Source organism: Pomacea canaliculata, linkage group LG9 (genome assembly GCF_003073045.1).
Source record: "Pomacea canaliculata isolate SZHN2017 linkage group LG9, ASM307304v1, whole genome shotgun sequence".
NCBI lineage: Eukaryota > Metazoa > Mollusca > Gastropoda > Architaenioglossa > Ampullariidae > Pomacea > Pomacea canaliculata.
In genome coordinates this window covers 862,264-884,407 of record NC_037598.1, presented here as the reverse complement: position 1 = coordinate 884,407, position 22,144 = coordinate 862,264, and the positions used below count along the sequence as shown (strand labels likewise).

The 22,144-nt window shown below is 36.7% G+C and overlaps 2 protein-coding genes across 2 annotated transcripts in view; one reads left to right on the top strand and one right to left on the bottom strand.

The window, feature by feature from the left end:
* Positions 1 to 22,144, top strand: part of LOC112572306 (chymotrypsin-like protease CTRL-1) — a 182,220-nt gene that overhangs the window by 122,006 nt on the left and 38,070 nt on the right. The window lies entirely within an intron of this gene.
* LOC112572307 (keratin-associated protein 5-3-like) lies at positions 5,056 to 10,727 on the bottom strand. Its single transcript, XM_025251920.1, has 6 exons — positions 10,614 to 10,727; positions 8,901 to 9,035; positions 8,305 to 8,391; positions 7,624 to 7,737; positions 7,163 to 7,300; positions 5,056 to 6,046 (listed from the first exon to the last, which is right to left on the bottom strand). The coding sequence occupies exons 1-6, from the start codon at positions 10,660 to 10,662 to the stop codon at positions 5,964 to 5,966; spliced, it is 606 nt and encodes a 201-aa protein (XP_025107705.1). The 5' UTR covers positions 10,663 to 10,727; the 3' UTR covers positions 5,056 to 5,963.

Sequence of the window (22,144 nt, the reverse complement as noted above, 5' to 3'; positions counted from 1 at the left end):
TATTCTCTTAGTTCTTCTTTCCTTCTTTTTTATATTGCAGTAACATCTCCCGGTACGACAGGTTGAGAGGTCCTGAGATATTTTATGCGTTAGATATCTTTGGAGCTAATCCTCATTTCTGCTCTTTGTGTGTGTGTGTGTTTATTTTCCTTTTGTAGCACCACTAGTCTTCTACCTCCCTCGAATTCTACATTTCACATACTTTACTGAAAGAAATACATATTTCTCATTCAATTAAAATGTGTATGCTGCAAAGCATAAAATATGCTTGAGGTAGAACAAACTACAAGCTCCAAGAGTGTTGCATTTGGGGTTAGAAGCTTCAAATTCCTTTTCTACATATGTGCTAGCATTTCTAACAGTTTTAGCATTCAAAACAATATAACTTTTTAAAATCAAGAAGACAGAAATGGTGAATATCACGAGGCTTTGTTTGTGCACTTCTCTATAATATGAACATCTGGCAAAACCTACTTCCTGGCATCAGTTTTTATCTCTAAAATGTTTCAAACTTTAATAAAAAAGTTTTTTTGTGCCTGAATAAACTGCAAAACGATTCCATCGAGTATCAGTGAAACCATCCAAAGCCTTTCAGTAAAGGTGGTAATTTAAAAATGTAATTAATGGCCTCCTAAACTATTTAAATTAGAGTTGAATGTAAAGTAAGCACAATTAACGAATCTGTTTTGAAACTTATCATTGTCTTTACACAGGAAATGATAGAACTTCCAACGAAACTACTGACACAGCCATTGTGGTAATACGGTTAGGTCTTTATTTGAGCACTGGTTTTAAACTTCCTTTCTTTTTTCTTCCTTTCCTTCTTTATTTTTAACAATTTTTCATTAAAGAAATTCCGGTATGACATTTAGTGAACAAGACAAGTGTAGAGCTTTCTTAATGTGCTCATAATATTGTAGTACAACTAACACTAAATACCACTTACAAGCATGAAGTTATTTCCGTTTCACTTGTTTATCAACTTCTAGCAATATGTCTTTTATCATATGAGGCGAATTCTCTAAACAATGAAAATATCTATCAACTTTTATGTCAGATATCTAAGTTCTGAATAATTTGCGAGTAAAGTTTCGCCTGCAAAACTATTTTATACTTAAAATCACATTAAAACATCTGGAGTCGTCATAAAGGTCGTCATAGCAGTGCGAGTCTACAGCTTCCTTACATACATTGAGTAGTCGGGGATTATTTAAAAGGTATCAGAAGTGGATCTTTATTTTGTAATTACCATTTGTTTTATCTTTATATTTTTTAACAGAATGCATTTACTATGTATATTTACCCACTGGTTTTAATAAAGTAGGTTATGGTCATTTCTTTTTACAGGGAGAAAAGGACAACCAAGGGTATAGACTATAGAGCAAAATCGAATTCAAATACAAAACTGTCTTTATGTTGTATGAGTGTGAGGTGTAAGACCACACTGTTTTTCGGGGCAACATTTTTCTCATTGCTTACCTATCCGAGCCCAAAGTCACGTACCTGTACTTGACAACTGGTCGACTGAAGAAAATTTGCTGCTCCAAACTGAGGTAATGACAATGTCGCGCTGTTGGAAAGCAGGAAGAGATAAGAAATTATCGCCAGGGATCTGTTCTCATGAGAGAGATGGTGGTATATCGAATTTAATGTCTTTATAAAGAGCGTATATGACTGTTCATTCTTCGTAAACGAAAAGGAAAAGAAAATAAACGAGTACATCAGAATGAAGGGAGAAAGGACAATTTGTCAAAACGTTGGAAGGGATGAGCAACCAACTAAAAAGAGAAAAAAAAAAGCTCAAAAAAAGAAATAAAAATTGATCAAATTTATATGAAAAGAAGAAAAAACCGCACAAAACTATCATTAATCTTTGAGATAAAAATAGTTTTTGTAGATTAATCCGCATTACAAGGCGAAAATACAAGTCAGTTTGTGTCAAGACCTAACCACCGCTGTACTTACCTAGACTAAACACACTACCTGTATCTGCTTTCTTACAAGTAACAGTGTGTTGAGGAATGAATACTTAAATCATAGGGAAAACAAACGAACAAAAAAGCGTTTGTCTCGAGAGCGAGAAGTTTTCTATTATTTAGTCGGTTGCCCCGATATCGCTAGTGATAAAAGCTGGAACAAATATTAGAATGACAATTCATCTCGCAACGGGAGCGCAGATAATGGCAAAACACGAACCATTGAGCAAAGAATTACACAGGAGTCGGTGTAGAGCAGCAGTGGGGAACCTCCGGACCGCCAAAGTAATCACAGATTTCAGCTATATGCTTTCTGTAGAGCAACATGAATATATAATATGTAAATTATAGAAACATTTATGCAGCATGTGTGTACGGAGAGGGCACAGGAGGCACGGTAGAGGTGTGGGGGGAGGCGGGGGCGGCAGAGGGGGGAGGGTTGTTGGTGGCTGGAGAAGGGGCTTGTGGCGCAGTCACTGTGGGGGAGAGCGAGCGAAAAGGTCCCGCTTTTTTTTAAAGTGATGAAAAAGGTTAGAAATTTTTTTTTTATAAAATGACATTTGGACACATTTCCTCTGCTTGTAGGTTCACTTCACAAGAAAATTTCTCAGTTCGTGTGTTACAGGAAAGCCTACATGTGAGGTCGCATTTGAGTGACCAGTGAGGAAGCAGGGGGCGGAGGAGGGGTGGGGGAGGGAGGGTGATTTTGGATGGGGAAGGGCTGGTTATCAGCTCGTAGATCGCAGGTACGAATCGCGTACTTTGCTAGCAGATAAATAATTAACGAATAAGTTTTGCACGCTAAAATTTACAGGTTAGGTTTAAATCACCTATATCTACTGATATATGAAAAAACGCGACCGTTCAGGTTGGTCTTTATAGCTTAACAAAACATTCTATTGCGCGAGCAAATCCGTTACAGTTCTGTCTACAGTCTTTATTGTCAAGTCACGCGTAGTGAGGTCTGTAGGCAGAAAGACAAAATTAAAAACTCGAGTGGAGGAGCTTGGGTAGAATGAATGAATGTTACACGTGATGCACATTCAGCTAGGTTCTAATTTTAATTCGTCACAAAAATCGTTCTTTGCGGATCGATGAAAATTGTCTCCTGACTTGTCGAATGACTGCTAAATGTTTTGACTGCTTGTGTGCTCGGAAATGAAAATCTGATGAGTTCTGAGACATTCCACGACCATCATGAATAATGTTTATTGTTTAAATTTTGAGTAAAGAAAATGGAGTTAAGCCTAAATATATAATTAATCTTTAATCGTTTTTAATAAAAGGTTCTCTCTTGGGAGGCGATGTGGGTTTGAAGGAGGGCGCAGTATTTGTCTCCTACAGCACATCCTTGTGCCGGGTCTGGCGGTTTTTAGCTGTAAAACTTTCCTAGACTTTGATAAAATTACTCTTGAGTACATGAATAAAATATAAAATTATTCTATCGAATATCAATGTAACCGAGCACAGTCTTGAAGTAAAATCGACATTTTTAAAATGAAATGAATGGCCTTGATCAAAATGGAAGGACACTTACCAAACCTGTTTAAAAAATTTATCCGTGATAGTATGTCGGTCTTTTGCACCAAAAAGATAGACCTTCCTACAAAATTATTATTTCCAGCTGTCGTGAAGGTCGTAATATTTTTGTATTCCTCAGTACAAGCCGTTTCAAAGGCAAGAAGGGAGGTTCATTAGGATTTCTGCTATGGAATTTGTTTATTGTTTTACAGAGATCGTGGCCACAACTTCTTCCACAACGATTCCCATTTCGAAGCTACATTGAACATCGAAATTAGTAGGTGATTGTGTCACGGACCAGTCGGTGCCTCCGTGTTTTTCAGACCACTTTAAACCCCTTTACGACTTACGGACTGTAAGTGATTGCTGATTGCATGGCTGAATGGATGTGAACATTAGATGGAAAAGTGTTAATTGTGATACGAAGTGTTTGGCGAACTCTGTTCAGCAGTAGATTTTTGGCTGGAACGAGGGAGGAAAGTTACCCAGGCCCGGGATAGTGAAGGAAGAAGACGTGCGTGAGTCACGACACATAAATGTCCCGAGTTGAGATGTGTGTATAGTACAGGGTAGTGGCCATCCACGCTGGATGCTGCGCGGTACTGACCCTGGGTGGATTAACCTCGCCTAGATGAGGTACGACATCTTTTGCTGTTACTGCTTATTGAATTGTATTAGAACTCACGTAGGTTTCAAAGTTGTAAACACAAACATACTAGAGAAAGATGTGTGAATTTGAGAACATTGTTTAGAATGATAGCATAGTGTGACCTCGAGTTACAGGTTTTAATTGTGTGGGAGCCATTCTGGATGACGAGGAATCGCCTCCCAGGACCATTCCTTGATCTCATTTGTTTGTGTGTGTGTGGGAGGGGGTAGGGGGTGGTGTGTGTGGGATGTGTCTGGGTGTGTGTTTGTGTGTGTTTCGTGTCACTTGCGTAGACGTTTGAGTGTCAGGGAAACAGCTATATTTTCAATAGTTTAAAAATGGAAACAAAACTTTTTAGTCATTCTTATTGTTCTTCTGAGTTCTTGAGTAAGCCTGGAATGATAACGACATACAAATCATGTATATCACCCAGTTTGGAATTTGTATGTAAGAATTTTTTCTAATCAGCGATATTATTATTTCTTTAAATATTGCACAGTTTTGAATTTACAGAAACTACCAACTAAAGAGAAATAATTCGGACAAGACTACAAAATTACCATATGATGGATAAACTTCTTGAATGATATCGGGTACTGTTTTGTAACAATTCTAGGTCTACATGGATAGACTAGGTAACAGAGGCTGGAGAGCTCTGTGTCTGTAGTTCTTGATATGGCTGTTTGCAATAAATACAACATCCAGGATTGGTCAAGTAGCCCGCTAGTCTATGCTAGGATCACAGATGGGCATGTTAAGTGGCTCACCTTGTATATTATCGTATTTAACTGCCTCACTAAAACAAAATCAGTCAAACATACATACACGTGTTCACGCTTATCCTGCACACGAACACCAACATGAACACCAATTCATTCAGAAAATATTTAATAATAAAAAAGGACGGAATGTGATTTTGCATTCACTGAGAGCAATAGAAAGAAACACACGTTTAGAGTGCAGACATCATACTGAAAATATCATCTATTGGAAGTCAACATTAAAAAAAGAAGACGTGAACTACTGAATGTGTTAAAGTGTTTCTACGGAAATATAAAATCAAGCCATAGGTAACAAGTAAATTCTTTTTAATGGAGGCCCCTAACTTTCACCAGATGATAAGATCTGGTTCATACAGTGAAGATGCAAGAGAGGAAGAGAGAGAGAGAGAGTGAGCGGGGAGCAAAGAAGAAAAAGAAAAAGAAGAAGAGGGTGAGAGAGAGGAGAAAAGAAGAAAATGTGAGAAGAAAGTGCCCCTCACTTAGAGCCTCCATAAAAGAATTTTTTTCTTTCTCGAGTAATTGGTAGCAAATCTGTTATTTTGCTCAACACATGCGACCTTAAATCTTGTTCTTGTTATTGTAATTCTACTGATTTAAGTTAACACATCAAAGATAATAAAAGGAGAAAATATGTGCAAAATAAAAAATGGAAAACCTTTGACTGTTTACTTTAACATTAACAATGTTTTATATTACCAGATTAAATCAGATCGAAAACAATAAGGTCTAACTGGTTTTTTAACCTTGCTTTGCTTATTTATTTGTATTTATGCTGGTAAACGTCTTTCAAATTTCTTGGTTTCTCCACTACAACCTCTCTAGACTTTAAAATGTTTCTTTTCCTTCGCTTCCCTATGAATACAATTAAAAACATCTTTTAAAAGTTTTGCATTCTTGGCATGTAGTTTTCGGTTGTCCTGCTATTTTCTCTGTTCGTCTGTCAACAATTAAATATATAAAAATTACAGTCTCAGAAGTCGATAGAGCAAAGTCCATTTCCGGGTTTTAGGTCTGAGTGGAAGGTCAAAGGTTGTGTTAAGGCAGACTCAAAGTCATCAAGCACATGATGATACTGCCAATGAGGAGCCAGGAGGACACTGACTGGGGAGCAAATCCACCTGTCAAAAGTACAGAAAGTAAAAGATTAAGTTAAGGAATTTTTGATAATTGCATTGAATGATCTGAACAAAATGTTAAAAAGATACATAAAACATAATAAAACATATACACACTAAAGTTATTATGATTATGGGGTGGTATCAGAAAGTTGTCTCTGATAGGATGTCATAACATTTACAGCAAGTCAGCACATAAGGATATGATACTGCGTGGTGCAGCATGCCTACCCTAGTCCACCTCGCTATTAAAAAGGTAACAGAGAAGGCCAGGCCATTTCGATAAAGATCACTCAAAAAATGTCATAATGGATAACCAACGTTCGCAAATATGATGGCCAATCACACTCAAACGGCTTAAAATAATCTCACGAATGGAGTTTTTTGGGTCTGGATCCCCGAGATCCTGCTGTGAAGACCTATCGCAAAATTGAAATGTTTGCTCGGGGATATTCCTAATGTCATGCATTAGTTTTTTATGATTTATTTGCTGGTTTTCGAAAACTATTGGATCTTTTGCCGTGGGATGTTTATGTTCCAGGACCTGTTCGAAGCATCATAAGATCATGCCAGCCCCACGATTCGAACATAAGTTGGTCAAAGAAGAAAAACAATGTAGAAAGGAGAAATTAAAAGCAGGACTGACAATAATTATGTGTGATGTACGCCGTGTTTACTTGTACTTACACAACATCACGAAACGATTTTAATAAGTACCTTTAATAAATTGCATTACATGATTAACAGATGGATCTTTGTTCTCACCAGAGTTGCATATCATTTGTTATGTTCCACAACAATAACACAAAGTCTAATCACTATTCAAATACTAAAAATATTATTAGAACCCATACCTCCATTTGTTTACGATAATTTTCCCTTGTGGACCATAGAGACGCATCTGTCCCCTATTTTATCGCAACAGCTGTGCGGAATATCGGTTTGAAATAAACATTTTGGAATTTACAGGTCATTGTTCCCCTAAATATGTCAAAACAACTTAAATCATGTGCGTAAAATCCTTGTGGTACTTAAAGGGATAATGTCTTCTAAAATTTCTTTTTCGTGTTATACATCTGTCATGATGCTTGATATATTAAACGTTATCTCGATACTCACTACAATCATTGTCGCCTTTGTTGCCAGAAAAACCATCCTTACACTTGCAAAACCCGTCTGTACAGGCATCGTTAGTTCCTGTACATTTCTTTGTTGTTGTGTCGCAGGCTGCGTTTACTTTCCCTTGGGGGATGGCAGCTGACAGACAGAAATAAAGAAAACAGTTACTAGGATGAACTCAATTTGCAAAAAATGGTAAATACTATATTTAAGTCGACTTCAAGTTATAAACGTTTATAGGCCACACTCATTGTTGCTATTTCAAGAATTTCAGTGTCTTATATTACTGACAGTTATTTATTCTTTACACATTTATATACAAATTATCTCCAACTTTTTAAATCATAGAATGTAAGTAATGTTACTTATATTGAACAGTTTTCATTAAAAATAGTTCACTTTTTTCAACGACAATGAAAACAAAAAGACCAGAAACTAAATGTCACAGGTGAGATACGTACTACACGTGCCAGTCGAACTTGCAGAATAGCCGTTATCACACGTGCAGGTGGTGGAGCAGGTAGACGATGAAACACATGGAGTGGTAGCAGTGCAGGTTTGTCCAGCTTTCACCTCTACAAATACAAATGTGTGCACAAAGTGTAGATAATGTTCCTCTTTGTGAGTTGAGGATGAAGGAAAAATAATTCTAGTCTTAATTGATCGCTATAGACATCGCGCTTTGCCTTATGTAGTGCTCACACAGTTGTAGACATACACATTATATGAGGTAAACATATGTAAGCACATAAGTATTTCAAAATGTATGGATTTTTATAATACACGAATAAATATTGCATGTTCCATTATGTTTAATATTATAATGTCACTGTTTTCTTTTTTCCAGGACAGTGGTTATTTCAGGTTTTTTTAGCTGCGAGTTTTCTTGTAAGCAGTATACTTTGTTGAAGATGGTACGTAGAATAATTATCAACAAAAGTAAACGTGAGATAATCGAAATGTGTTTATATAATAAAAAATAAGTAATGCATTATGAATGGGATTGGCCAATGATCCCAAAAGTAATAAAAGAAAAAAAAACAATGAAGGAAATAGTTACATAGTTACAGCAAATAGTTACTTCATTTAAAAATAAAGTATCATCTCTTCAAGGGAATAAACAACAGAGGTGAAATACTTACTGCATACATTTGACTCACATACTAAAGTGTTGCCAGTGCAGGTTGAACCTGTTAAACATTCCCCACCAGCGGTTCCATGTGTAATAGCTGTCAACAAATACATTTATTAAACGTGTGTGCAATGACTTTTAATACTTAGATACAATAATGGAACCTTGAGAGATAAAACTTTATCCTGTGTTTAAGTGCTACATTTGTGCTTTATTCTTAGTCATTCTGTTTTTCCCACAGTTCCCTTTCCCTGTTTTATATCATCGTTTTCATTTGTCGATACACATTGTAGCTGTTTTTATAATGTTAGAAAACTTATTTACTAAACTACACTCACCAAACAAATTTAACCGGCTCACATTCTGGAAAAAAAAAGTTACACCTGCGAAATCTCTTGGGTGTGGGGTCAGTAATTAGACTCTCCACTTGCTGTATAGCATTGATAGCACAGAAAAAATAGCAGAAATAGGAATAGGCGTATGTGCTTTTATTATTATTATTTTTTGAGCGATCATTATTATTCTTGCTTATAATATATCAGAGAAAAGAGGGTTCTATGTTACGGGGCCCTGCCACAACCATTTCACAATGTAAAATACACTTACCGCAGCTTCCGCTATAAGCAGTGTATCCACTTTTGCAGGCACACTTTAAAGGTGTCCCTAAACAGTCGTTGTTGGCATCAGTGCAGTCACTCGTAGCAGTGCAATCAGCTCCGAATGCGGCCGCAGCTACGTTTGCTGTAAACAGATAATCGATATCATCAGTTAGCTTCCCTTATTCCTTGTTGTCAATAAAATCTGTCTTCTCCTCCCCTCCTCTCGTGTTTATTTCTGTTTTTCTAAATTGCTCATTCATGTGACAGTTTTAACAACTGCTCTGTACATTCGTAGATGTTTCGCTTAACGTTCTTTAAATATTTCAGAAATAACAATAAAGATTATCAAAATATATGAACATTGTGTAAGTTCTTTTTTTTTTTTCTCTCTCTTTCTTTTTACTTCTCAATTTGGGTATCTTGTAATGGAAGGAGGCTTCTTTCTCTTGGATTTGGTTTTGTTTGCATAAATCAAGGTGTAAAAAAATATAAGGATTTTTATTACAGAGTTTAAAGAAAGATTAATGTAGTGTAGGTGGCAAGGTTGGAATATCCATGTAAACAGTAGTGACAGAATATCCTTTCGACACAACTTTGTTATCAATGAATATATTTCTTCATTTGCAAAGTATTATGGCAAACATTATAATGGGCGTATTGCTTTGCATTACGTTTGACATAAACAACACGCTGTACAAGTCTTGATGTGCAACTGATGTAAAGTAACTTTAGAAGACGAAGTATATTTTGTATTATACTGTGAACCTTACTTGCACCCTAGAGTTGGATATTTACATTATCAACACTTCGTGTATTGTTAGCAGCAACAGACAAAGGTATCATAAAGAATTTGTCATTATATCTTTTTATGCATTTAAAGTTTAGAAACAATCATGTTATTTACTGATTTCAAGATTGAATAATCATGTATGGTAAATGCATAGTTTTCCTACAGGTTTAGGCCCATTGGCAATGAATGAGACATGAATAGTTTTGTGCATGCAATTGTGTATGAACTTTAATTTTCATTGAGCTGCAACAGAATTGCCCTCTGGGATTAATAAAGTCTTATCTTACCTTATACAATGGAATTCTATTATGTAACAAAACCCTCTCTCTTATTTTATATGACCCGTGTAATATATCTTAAAATATATGTAGACACTTACAGTCTGTCATGTTTATGTGTGTGTGAAAACTGTCAACATTAATCTTAAATCAGGGTTGCCGTTAGTCAGCCATGTGTCAGTGACGGGCAGTAGATAAGATGTGTAGGTTAGTAATGGAGAGGGATGATAATACTAACTCATATGTTTACTTTTTACTACCCACGTTGACAGAGGCCACAGCTGTCTTGAATATCATCTTGGCTCTACCAAACTCTTTTTCCTAGGAGATCGTCTTTATCTTATGGGCATCTCACAAGATACAGATTCTTAATAAATTTCAAGGTGACTAACAATAAAACCCTTCAATCAGTCTCTGCTGTGAACGGACACATGGCTTTTATCATTTAGATGCGTACACATTGAAAATATGACTTGAGAACAAAGGTGATTGGTCTTGTTGGAGAGAAAGTTAATCGCTCACCTCGGTGGGAACAGAGAAATCATAGCCACACCAACCCTCTGGCAACAAAGTACAAATTTCTACAGTAAATGTGAGAGTCAGAGGACAACATCCAAGTGACTAAATAAGCACAAAGTACAGAGCCACTCACCAGCCGCAAGAAGACAGGAGAAGACAGTCACTAGGAGTATCGCCTGCATTGTCCTTGTCTTTCTCTTGCTTGATGTCGCCCGGCGCTGACTGGCTTTGGGGTGGAGCTTGGTGGTCTTTTATTTCGTCCACCCTAGTAACTACACATGTTGACACACACTGTAACCATGGGGGGTTGCTATGTACTACAGAGGACCTGTGCTGATTGGTCTTCAGCAAGTTATTGTGTCACACTTGTGCACCTTGGCAATGTTAGGGACTGATTTGGTGGAGTATCGTCATTTTATATTTCTACATTACAATTCTCGGCGTCCAGAGGGTTTTTTTTAAACATCTTTTTCTTTAGGACGTGTCACCTGCTTAACCTTTATCCTCGTTTTAAATGGTAGTACTGAATTTGCTGAACACAACTAAGTCATAAAAACGCGTTGTCATAAAAAAACATCAGGCTCACTGTACACCAAGGTATTTTTCCTATTTTCGGTTCATCGTTACAGAAGAAAGTTCTACTTTTCAAGCTCTGTTTATGTTATGTCTAACAATGTTATGTATAAATGTTTACAGCGATTAATATTTGTTTAAAAGTAAAGACTCAATTCTAATTTTCTAAGCGAGTTAAACTATTTCTGACCAAATTTAGCTTCTTCATAAAGTGTTAAGCAATAAAGTGTTTTATTACTTAAAAGTGTTATTTATCAATCAAGTAGAAACATACAACTTATTCGACCTCACACTAGTTTTATCTTTTAGCTTGTGCCTCTATTTTATATATTTTATAGTGTATGAATCCCAAATAGAGAGGAATCTGTACACTGGAATACAAAATTTCAGTGTTGTCTGCAAAACGACTTCTCAAGAGATTTACAATATCTGCTAGGGAAGTGGTCTCCCGTATAGAGTGTGAGAGGTAATCAGTCCGTTGGTATAATGTAAGTCTAAGACGAGTTGTGCAAGTACTGAGAGGAACTTACAGGGTGGGGAGGCCTGTCGGGTGACGCCGAGCACCAAAGCTAAAAAGGTTAAAACATCAATGTTTTTATATTCTTTTCGAGACATAGATCGAACCTTAAAGGGTGACGGAAATAAATTTTATGGAACCACATTGTACTAAATATCCCCACTCCGTTTACTTTGCGTGTAAAACTTAAAAAAAAAAAACTTTTTGCCGGTCAGCTTGAGGAACGTTGAACATAAATACTCGGCAACACCCACACGTGACTGTTTGGGGGGCAAATTTCATGAACTTCGCTGTGCAAATCGAGGTTGGTCTAAACACGTCTACTACCTTGCAATGCATGAGACCGCTCAACGAGTTTACCAACACCTACAACCCGTTTTCTGTGTAGTGATACACGAGACAGGACCTGAGTTATCAGACTACTGGATCTGCGTTTAGTTTACTGTATCTTAGTATCTAAACTGTCTTATCATATCCGTTTGTCAGTATGCATGCGCAAACGTGAGAGTGTGCGTGTGCATGAATATGTTTGTGCATGCGTGTGTGTGTGTGTGTTTTCATAAATTATCGGTAAACACAAAAAATAAACCTCATCAGTAGCATTCAGATTTTACACTTCTATTTTAAAAATAAAATCTCTTTAGACTATCACATATAACTAGTTAAAATACTCTTGTCGCACAATACATTTTAAGGACAAACAACGCGCATACACTGAGCAAGAGCGAGTAAAAGATGAAGTGGTATGTAGAGTACATAAAAGGAAAATGAATGGCGAATTCTATGCATGCTTGTTTGAATGTGTATGTAATTATTCCATTTATATAGTATCAACGAATTTTTCATTTGCATGTTTTGTACAAACAGAAGTAAAGTATAGTCAGTTTTAAATTGTTTATAATGTACACGGTTAGAAAAAGTAAAGGCAGGAGCGATAACAAAAGGCTCACCAGCTATTACAGATCCTCACCAAGATACATCAACACATTGCCTCAGGCATCGAAGACAGGAATATACATACAGAGTTATATATATATACAGTTCATGCCATTTATGGTTACAAATGTATATTTGAAGAATATTTTGATAGTCAACTTACATGGCGGAATCACAGCAGCTTGTCAAAAATATTAAATCACATCGACGCTAGATAACATATTCTTCTTCTTCTTAATTCTTTTGAAATGAATGGCAATAAATAGTCAGTATATTCCTTCCTTTTAATATTCAAAGTACAGACATGGTAATAATAATGACTTGAGAGTTTACTTGTCTAGCAGGTTTTTTTCTACTGCTCCTCGTAACCATGTCCTCCATGTAAAATATATTGTAGCTGCCTCCTAGTAATCTTGACATGATTGTTTTTGAAAGAAGGAAAAGTGGGAATGTACGTCGATGGCAATCTCCCTTTAAAGTGTCTCCCCACTGATCTGTACGCTCTACACACACCCCATGTTTAACAGGTAGTGGTTACATTAGTTCTTATCTATTGATTAATTGTAACTGATTATATGAATGTTTTTGATTGTGAGATGAGCATATATATACCTAGGACTTTTGTAGAAGAACCTAAGGCACACTAATAACCACAGACCAATATACTCCCCTGCAAAAGCCGTGAGTTTTATCTTTTTGCCATGAAGGCTTAACTTACATAAGTAGACATGAAAAGTACCTCTGACTTTATCTTATTTTTATGTACCGGAATTGAACTTATTTAATGCTCGTTTAAAACACGCACACATCTACTGTCCTTGGAAATTGCCTACTTGGATTTTGGGACTTGGGACAGTTTCATGCCATCTCCTCTTGTGAGTTTGTAAGTTATCTACTTACAAAAGCCTTCTCTATTACCTTTCAGTTCTGGAATTAAAAAAAAATATACATGTAATAAGAACATGTATACTCGGCCTTGCAAAGACTCACATGTTATACAGTTAACTCGCAAGCTTTACTTGCACATTTTTTTTCCACCACCAATGCCGGACCATCAGATTAGTGCTCGTAGCAAAATTTGGTCACCATGGTATGTCACCTTGCCAACCCAATATATTCTGTTTATCTGTCGTTTACTTACTTGTACTTTCTGATGCTTGTCTTTCTGATTTTTTGTTTTGTTTTTTCTTGTCATTAATGTGGTTTATAATGCTGCCACCTCTCATTATTTTAAATTATTTGAAATGATCTTTGATGCCATCCAGCCAGGCATGTCGTAAGAGGCGACTAAGGTGGACACCTCACCTACAGGTAAAATAGGTTGTGGTAGGGCTAACAAACCCACCATTAAAAAAAAAGCATGTTATTGAAACCAAAACCAGCAGACTTATAGTATTATTTTTTTAAGTTGTCAACATAAATCCCAGCGACAGCGAGTTACTCGGGCGTGTAGTCTGCGTTTCTCGTGCTAAAGTAACAATTTGTCACAACTACCAGAAATGGAGACTGTCAGCCTCCGAATAATCCCAACTGTCACTTATTTTATCTCTCTCTGATCAGTATTGTCTGCAGGCAATGTTGTGAATGGCGCACTAGCGTGACGTGGTACGCTGTTAAGGTGACGTAGTACACTGTTACGGCGTAGAGGATATTGGGCTTTAAACCGTGATCAGAAGCGGAAAGAAACAAACAAAAGAGCGTTTGTCTCAAGAGCGAGAAAGTTTTGTGTTCAGTCGGTTGCCCGGATATCGCGAGTGATCAGACAGAACAAACATTTGAATAGCAAGCTCTCGACTCAAGTCGCAACAGGAGCACAGCTAGAGGCACAACTCCAACCGGTCAACAAGAAATACCACAGGAGTGGGTGCAAGGGATTGCTAACTATCCTGCCACGGAGGTCCCCAGTCAATACTACTTAAGAATAAATAAAAACTACTTCATGTTGAAAACAAGATTTCACACGATTCATGGCAGAACTGTATGTGACTCTATGTGACAAATGATCCAGGTCAAACTATCTAGTTATCAGTCCTGGAGGTCCAACAAATCTGCTTTGTGACTTGTAGCGGATGCAATATGTCACTGTGCAATGTACCTAACTTTCACATTGGCATTAAGTTTTGATGTTTTCATTTTCTGTACAGTTGATGATGTAGGATACATTTCCTCCTGCTTATTCCTGGTTATCGAACCCAAAGCAAACTTGTGTTCGTTAAATATTATGTGTTCTAATTGTTCACTTTTCAAGGTTATAAGAGAATCAAGCTGCAGGACTGGGACTAGTGAGAGAGGACATTTGTGTAGCCAAGGTTCCGCTCTACAAGCAAAAACATTTTTGTACTTTAGACAAACAGCGTTTGTTAAGTAGTCATAAACTTCCGTTCATTTTGCTGACACCAGAGTTAAATACTGTACATGAATTCTTCAATTTGTGTTGTGCTGTCAAAATAAATAAGAGATTGTTTAATCACTTCCCCCTTCCATTTTTTTTTATAATGCACATTTGTTTAAGGGCCAAACATAAAAATACAAATTAGTTGGTTCCTAGTTACTCTCGAGGAGCATAGGGCCGCAACAACACCTTCCCAGCGGACCCTGTATAGGGCAGCCCCCATCAGCAGGGCCCATGTGGTTCCCACGTCCCTTGTCTCGCTCTCTACTCTTCTTTTCCAAGTCTGCTTTGGTCTCCCAACTCTCCTCTTCACGTGAGGATTCCAGTCACGTGCCTGCCTGGCAATGGTGTGGTACGATTGAAGTTGTAGATGATTTGGCAGGACAAATCTTCATACAGACCCTGTATAACATTTATTAGCTTAGGAGGGCTACCATAGTAGTTCATAGGTCTTCATATGACGTCTATGTCTACACTGTCACCACTTGAGTTGAGGGTTCTGATGTTTTAGGTCCTTATCCTGGTTCTTTTTTTGGTCGTCAAAAGATATGTCGCCCGCACGTCCTCCCTCTGTGCTGCTAAGCAGTGGAACTTTCTTCGACATCACATTCGCCACTCGGACTACAAGGCTACATTCACACGCTTTCTGAAAACATATTTGTTTACTAAGTACCTCCCCTAAATTAACAATCCTGATATTATATTCCAGTATTGTTTGTCATGTCAACCATTATGTAAATACTCCATCTCTAAACTGTTTTACAGTCCCTATAATCCTTAATACCTTTATGCCCTTCATTATGTTTATGTCACCATTGTTTGTTACCTAATAAATAAATGTCCGTTTTTATCAGTTCAGAGAGTGAGAGTGATCTTGGTCATGGTGCTGAGCAGTAGAAGTACACAAACAATAGTTATTATAATAAGCTGCATGAAAATATGTATTAGTTTGTGTAATATATATAAGATTACATATTCAATCTTCTAATTACATTTGAAATACTTTCCCCTTTTTGTTGAGTAACAAGTTTCGCTTTGTCACCATCACTTATTCATAATGCAAGGCAAGAACATGCGATGATAACGTATGGAACCAACTAAATATTTTTCATCTAGTTTTTTTTATCTAAGTTTTTTGCACGCCTGCTCCTATCGTAGCTCTTAAAATACGGGGAAGGGGAGGGCTTTTTTTATAGGGGTATTCGAACAGGTGTGACACTCCAAGACTTCCTGTTGGTATCAAAAACTATCACAGCAAAAGCAAGCGCTCTCCTCTAAAAGAGGGATAATCAGGACTGATCTCAGATAAAATCTTATTGTCCTATCAACTGGTCTACCTTTACAGAAAAAGTGCAATTTTATATCTGAAGTGTTCACACTATATATATATATGTTTAGTTTCATTTTCATTAATCCCGATTTAAGGCAAACATTTGCTTGTAAGACTTCATATAACTTTAAAAAAAAGCAGTTGCTTTTTTAAAGTTCATGCAGGCTTTTTATGACAATAGCAGTTTTAATAATTTTATCAGAGTTTTCAGTAATAGCGTAGCTGCTGCTGTCAGAACGCTAATCCTGAGTCAGAACAATTTATTTTAGAGAAATATGCAAGAATTCTCTTTGAATAGCAGAAAGCTACCAGTTCTAGGAATTCTGATTTTTTTGCCAACAAAAATTAGATTTGAGAATAAGGTTTTAGAAAAAAAAACTACAAATAAGATTTATGGTTTGATGAGCAGTTGTGTTTGGAGCCTTATTTTAAAAGAAAAAAATAAACAATATGAGATAAGCAAGATATAAAATCAGACACGCAAAATTTATGAATGGCAAACACATAACACATATACATATCTAACATGAGAGTCACACAGATACAAGAATACATACATGATCCGCTAATCAATAAAAACAAAGGGAAATTGACAGACCAGTAGACAAACAAGAAGTCAGGTAGGACACAGAAAACCACACTTTATTATAAAATTGTCCTAGTGTGATGTGTAGCCTTTTCTGGATTAGTCATACCTAACCTACAATATTTCTTACATGTGGACTTTTTTTTAGCTTTCTTAATGTTATTTTTATTGCAAAAATTAGACTAAAGAGGAAAGTTTTACTGATATTAGACCTATAATTGGGAGCGACATTATTATTAATTGGCCTAAATGAGCAGCTAGTTAAATACACTGCATTAAAAGAAGAAAAAGAAAGAGTTTATTATGGTTAAGTGTCATGTGGTTCACAGGGTTTATGAGTTTCAACCCTACTTATTAATAAATTTGTATACACACTGTACCTTGTTCCTTGGTAATGCGCAGTAGATTGGTACGTAATTAGTCCTTGATCCATGTCCCCTTGGTGCCTTTCTGCCTTCATGGTTTTGCAGTTTACTGTTTTGTACTTGTAAGCTGTTTCCCAGTTGATTTCTCCAGGCCCTCTTCTACTCACAGAAACGTGGAATATTATGTGCTATCCAAATCTGTTTCTTGTTTTCTTCCACTCAAACCTCTCTTAGGCTGGTGAACATACATCTTGATATTTTCACAGAAATAGTTTAAATCCTCAACAACCGTTTTTCAGTAAGGTAAAGTTACCTTTAACATATTGGTCTTTGATATTTCCGTGAACACCCGACTCTCACAGTTTTTCCAAGTTAAAACATATTCGGGTATTTGTTGCGCGTTGTGTTGGCCTTCAGCTTTGACTTCAGGATCATTAATACCAAGTTATGATCACTATCTTCAATCCTAGATGTCGCACAGTTTGTTTCGACATATGGAAGTCACCAATAATTAAATACGTCTTAGTTTGTAATTTCGAATCGAACCATAAACTTATTTTTCTTAAGCCTCTCATAAACAGGCGCACACGACTGCTGGTACATAATCCAGGTAAGCACACACGAGATAGACACCCTCCACCGATGTAATCACAGCCTGCCAGATGTAGATAAACACCGGGCTAAATAATATTCACTCAAGATGGAGGTTCACGCACCACCAAAGCAGCCACAGGACAAAGTGACAGCCTGAGCTCACAACCTGTTCTTCCTCACCAACCGCCGGCTTCCTATCGCAGGTCAGTGATAAAGGCCACCTACCATACGGGCCTGGTTCACTTTTCAGACGGATAGCCAAGACTGGTTTCAGAATCAGCTTATTTTTTGAAGAGGACTGGGCTGCTCTTAAAGATAAACAGAGACTAATAAAGTAAGAACAACGGTTTTATGAAAGAATGAATGATGGGCTTAAATAGTCCATGAAAGAACGCGAAATTATGTACGAAAGAATTTAAAAAAATGAGGAAGATATGGAGAAAAAAAATTGACGATTGAGAAGCCAAAACGGTATAATATGAAAAAAAATAGAAAAAATAATTAATAAAAATAAACGACAAGAAAAACCATCCTACACTTTCCAGAGCTACGCGTTTTATATAAAACAAAAAGTTTATCAGACAATGTACCTCAAACAGTGTTTTGATTTTATGTCTGCATTGGAAAGCAAAAGTTTCATTTTCCAGCCCGACTCTGTTTTTCTACTTGAGTCTTCGGTTCTACAGTTAGTCTTAATCTTATATTTGTTTTAGTGTTCGTGTTTCAAGGACTGAGTGAAAGGTGTAACAAGAACAAACGTGCATTTGTTTCAAGAACGCTCGCTTTCTGTTTTTGTTGTTGCTGTTGTTGTTTACCGTTGATTTTTATTTGTTTACGCAGTCCGTTATCTGGATATGGTTAGTGATCAAGTCATAACGAAGATTTGAATAACCTCTTTTCGGGTTTTGTCGCAAGAGGCAGGCAGATGCCGGCGAGAAGATCGAGAGAGGAAAGACAACTACCTTAAGACTCGTGTAGAATATTTCTTAGTAGAACAACCACAGAAAAGTTGACATCACTTAAAAACTAAGAAAAATGAAGAATATTTCACGTATTTTGACCGACTGTTTAGCAGGGATACATATGACAAGAAATTAATCTTAGATACCCGTTTGAAGGACTGCATTGTCTGCTGTTGGTCAGCTAACAAACTGTAATTCATTGTGTTCAAGTTTTGCTGGGTTTGATTGGATTATATTTCCAACAAGGTATTATTCTCAAGGCACGAGTGACATTTATATAAAGTATATGGGCAGGGTACTAATTGTTTGGTTAGAATGTGAAGCTTGATCGTCGTAACTAAATCCCCCCTTGTTGATGGCTATTATTTCTCTTCTATTTCTGGAGGCCTGGCTGTCACGCAAGAAGTCGCGCCTTGTGAAGAGCAGGCATGGTTTATAAAATTATTTATAAAGGGTTTTAATGTTAGTTTAATCTTATAATGTTTGTTAACAAGTTGATACAATAAAGCTATTTGGATGTCTCTTATTGCATGGACTTGGTGTTGGTGTGAATTTTAAACGTGCCTGGCGCTGTACGTGTGGGATGTGGTGGCTAGCTTGGTGGCTGAGAAATGGGTTTCAACATAAAAACATGTTCGATGTGCTACCGGAGGCCTCAGCTTGGTTTGACCTTTTTTTTATCAGTGCACATTTGGGTATGTGTGTGTTCATTTGTCACAACAGTGTGACTGCTGCCATGTGTGGGATGTGTTGTTTATAAAAGCGTCTGCTGTGAATGTGTATTTTTGTTTGTTGTCAGAGCTGCTGTTTTTGATGATAATGATGATGATGATGATGATGATGATGATGATGATGATGATAATAATAATAAATAATAATAAAAATAATATATCAGATTTTTATCCAAAATCACTCCAGTATCTTAGCAATGTAAATTTCCGTTCTTTTTATGTTCTATATTATATGAAGTACTTGTGGATGCTGTAGTTACATACTATGTCGTTGATTAGTGAAACTCAACATGAGAAAAGTACGGTAAGTTAATTAAAGAAGGCAGAGAATGTCAAATTTATTTATGATGACGACACTTGCTTCTGCCACACAAAATTGAGGTAAAAGAGCATATATTTGCAGTGTTGTCCATAGGAATGGGAATCCCATGGGAAACGTCCCATGGGATGGGATGGGATGGGACAGCACACATTTGTATTTCCCATGGTAGTCGATACTTGATATTGCAAAATAAATTTACTGTTATTTCATTCATCAAGGATTTAAATCTTTCCTCTGAATCATCTATTGTATGTGAAGTAGCAGGAATTATAGAACAAAAGCCGAAAAGTGGTTTTCAGTGTTGTCCATAGGATTGTTAATACCATGGGAATCCCATGGGAAACATCCCGTGGGATGGGACGGGATGGGACAGGCATAAATTGCCATGGGATGGGATGGGACGGGATAGAAAAATATGTCCCATGGACAACCCTGTATATTTGGTTTTCGACGGACCATTTTACTTTTCGATATTTTATAGCTATTTGCACGGCTCTTCTGGTAAACCTTTGATAATGTCATGTAATCATGAATGATAATAGAATTATACCATCATAAGTATTTGTCTTTATCCAGTAAAGAATACATTTGTCTTAGTCCCACTCACTTCATTAAACAAGACCAAAAAGAGCTAAGATAGTTTCAGTTATTATTGTGCTCTTAAGATGAGACTCCTGTATTCTCTCTTTTGTCCGTGCTCCAGGAAAGACATACAAAACGCACATGAGACCTATGTTTACACACAATTTATTTAAAGCTACACGTGTCTCAATAAACTAGTGGCATAATGCTTTTTTACATGTGTCTAATTCTGCATAAACGAATTTTTCTTGTATGCTTTTTAAAAAAAGGGCGCGTAGAAACTTCCTAAAATAAATTTTAATTCTTACAAAATGTTGATATCACCTTCTCGTATTTTTTTTATTATTTATATTTTGTTCACATCATATAACTTAAGAAAACGTGATTTTACAAGGATAACCTTTTTTTTTTTATCAAAAAGCTACAATTGTATTTTCACCAATCGTCCTCGCTTAAAGGCACACTATGCAGAAAAAAGCATCGCTTAAACACATAATACGGAATAAGAGTGCATAAAACATCAATTTGGTAATATATAATATACAATGTCCACATAGACCATGCACTATCCACTATATACTTCCCCCTATACACTACCCACACATTTCAGTTAAGTGAGTACGTATAGATAGTGGCTCATACACTTGCAATGTACAGAAATTTTTTTTTTAATTTTGAAGTTTTGTCGCGGACGTGTCTATACCTGACCCCGTAGGGCATGAGACAGAACAGAGCATTGACCGGGTGGAATGTGTCGGCAACAGTCTTGTGTGACCTGTGCGGACTGCCCCGGGTGTAGATTGTGCCCACAGGGGGTAAGTCATAGCAAATAGCTGTGCTCGCTACACACACCACCAGGTCGAGTTGGGTTTTCTGTTTCCACCTGGTGTTGTCATACCAAACGGGGATTGAAAATAGCAGTACTCTCTTAATCACTACTCGGTAAGTGGTGTGGACCATAATGCCGTCGTCGAACCTTCTTGATATTCTACACGCCACTGTTTTCCAAGCTATCATTTACGATCGTATATTGCAGAAACTTCAAATGTTCGACCTGCTTAATGGTTATACCTTTGATGGTGAGAAGATCATGATTTCTTCCCAGGGGAGGTCAACTATCATCTTGATTTTAGAAACATTGAGTTGTAGACCATTTTATGTGTACCACGGCTTCATGTGATCTACCTCCTAGCGGTATACAGACTCATAGTTGTTCTTAATGAGTCATGTCACTTTAGGGTCATATAAAAACTTCACTATCCAAATTATCAAATATTGTGTCGAACATTTTTCTTTGTCTTTAGTCTATTTTGCTTATCTGTGAGCATTTAAAAAAAAATAAAAAATAATCTGACAGAAAAATGAAGAAAGCAGGAAAGTAAATAAAGATAGAAACGTCTTTTACATCAATTGTATTCACTTTATTGGCATTTCATGACACTCTCAAAGGCTAATTGCTCAGAAAAATGTCATTAACACTGACAGCAGGCTTGTACCTGGTTTTGTCTCTGTATGTTGCAGGCACATGGACCATAATGTATGAAGAATTATCTGTAGAAAAATAGTCTTAATAAAGATGAATATAAAAATTGTATTTATCCAGATTAGTGAAAATAGTATCTTGAGAGAATTGATAACAAGCCATTGCACTCACTAAACCAGCATGAAGAAGAACACTTCTAAGTGTTTAATCGATTTCGAAACTTACAGAAGACAACAACACACAGAAAAGGTGGGGGGGGGGGAGGTCACAAGTTTATTGCTACCATTGCAG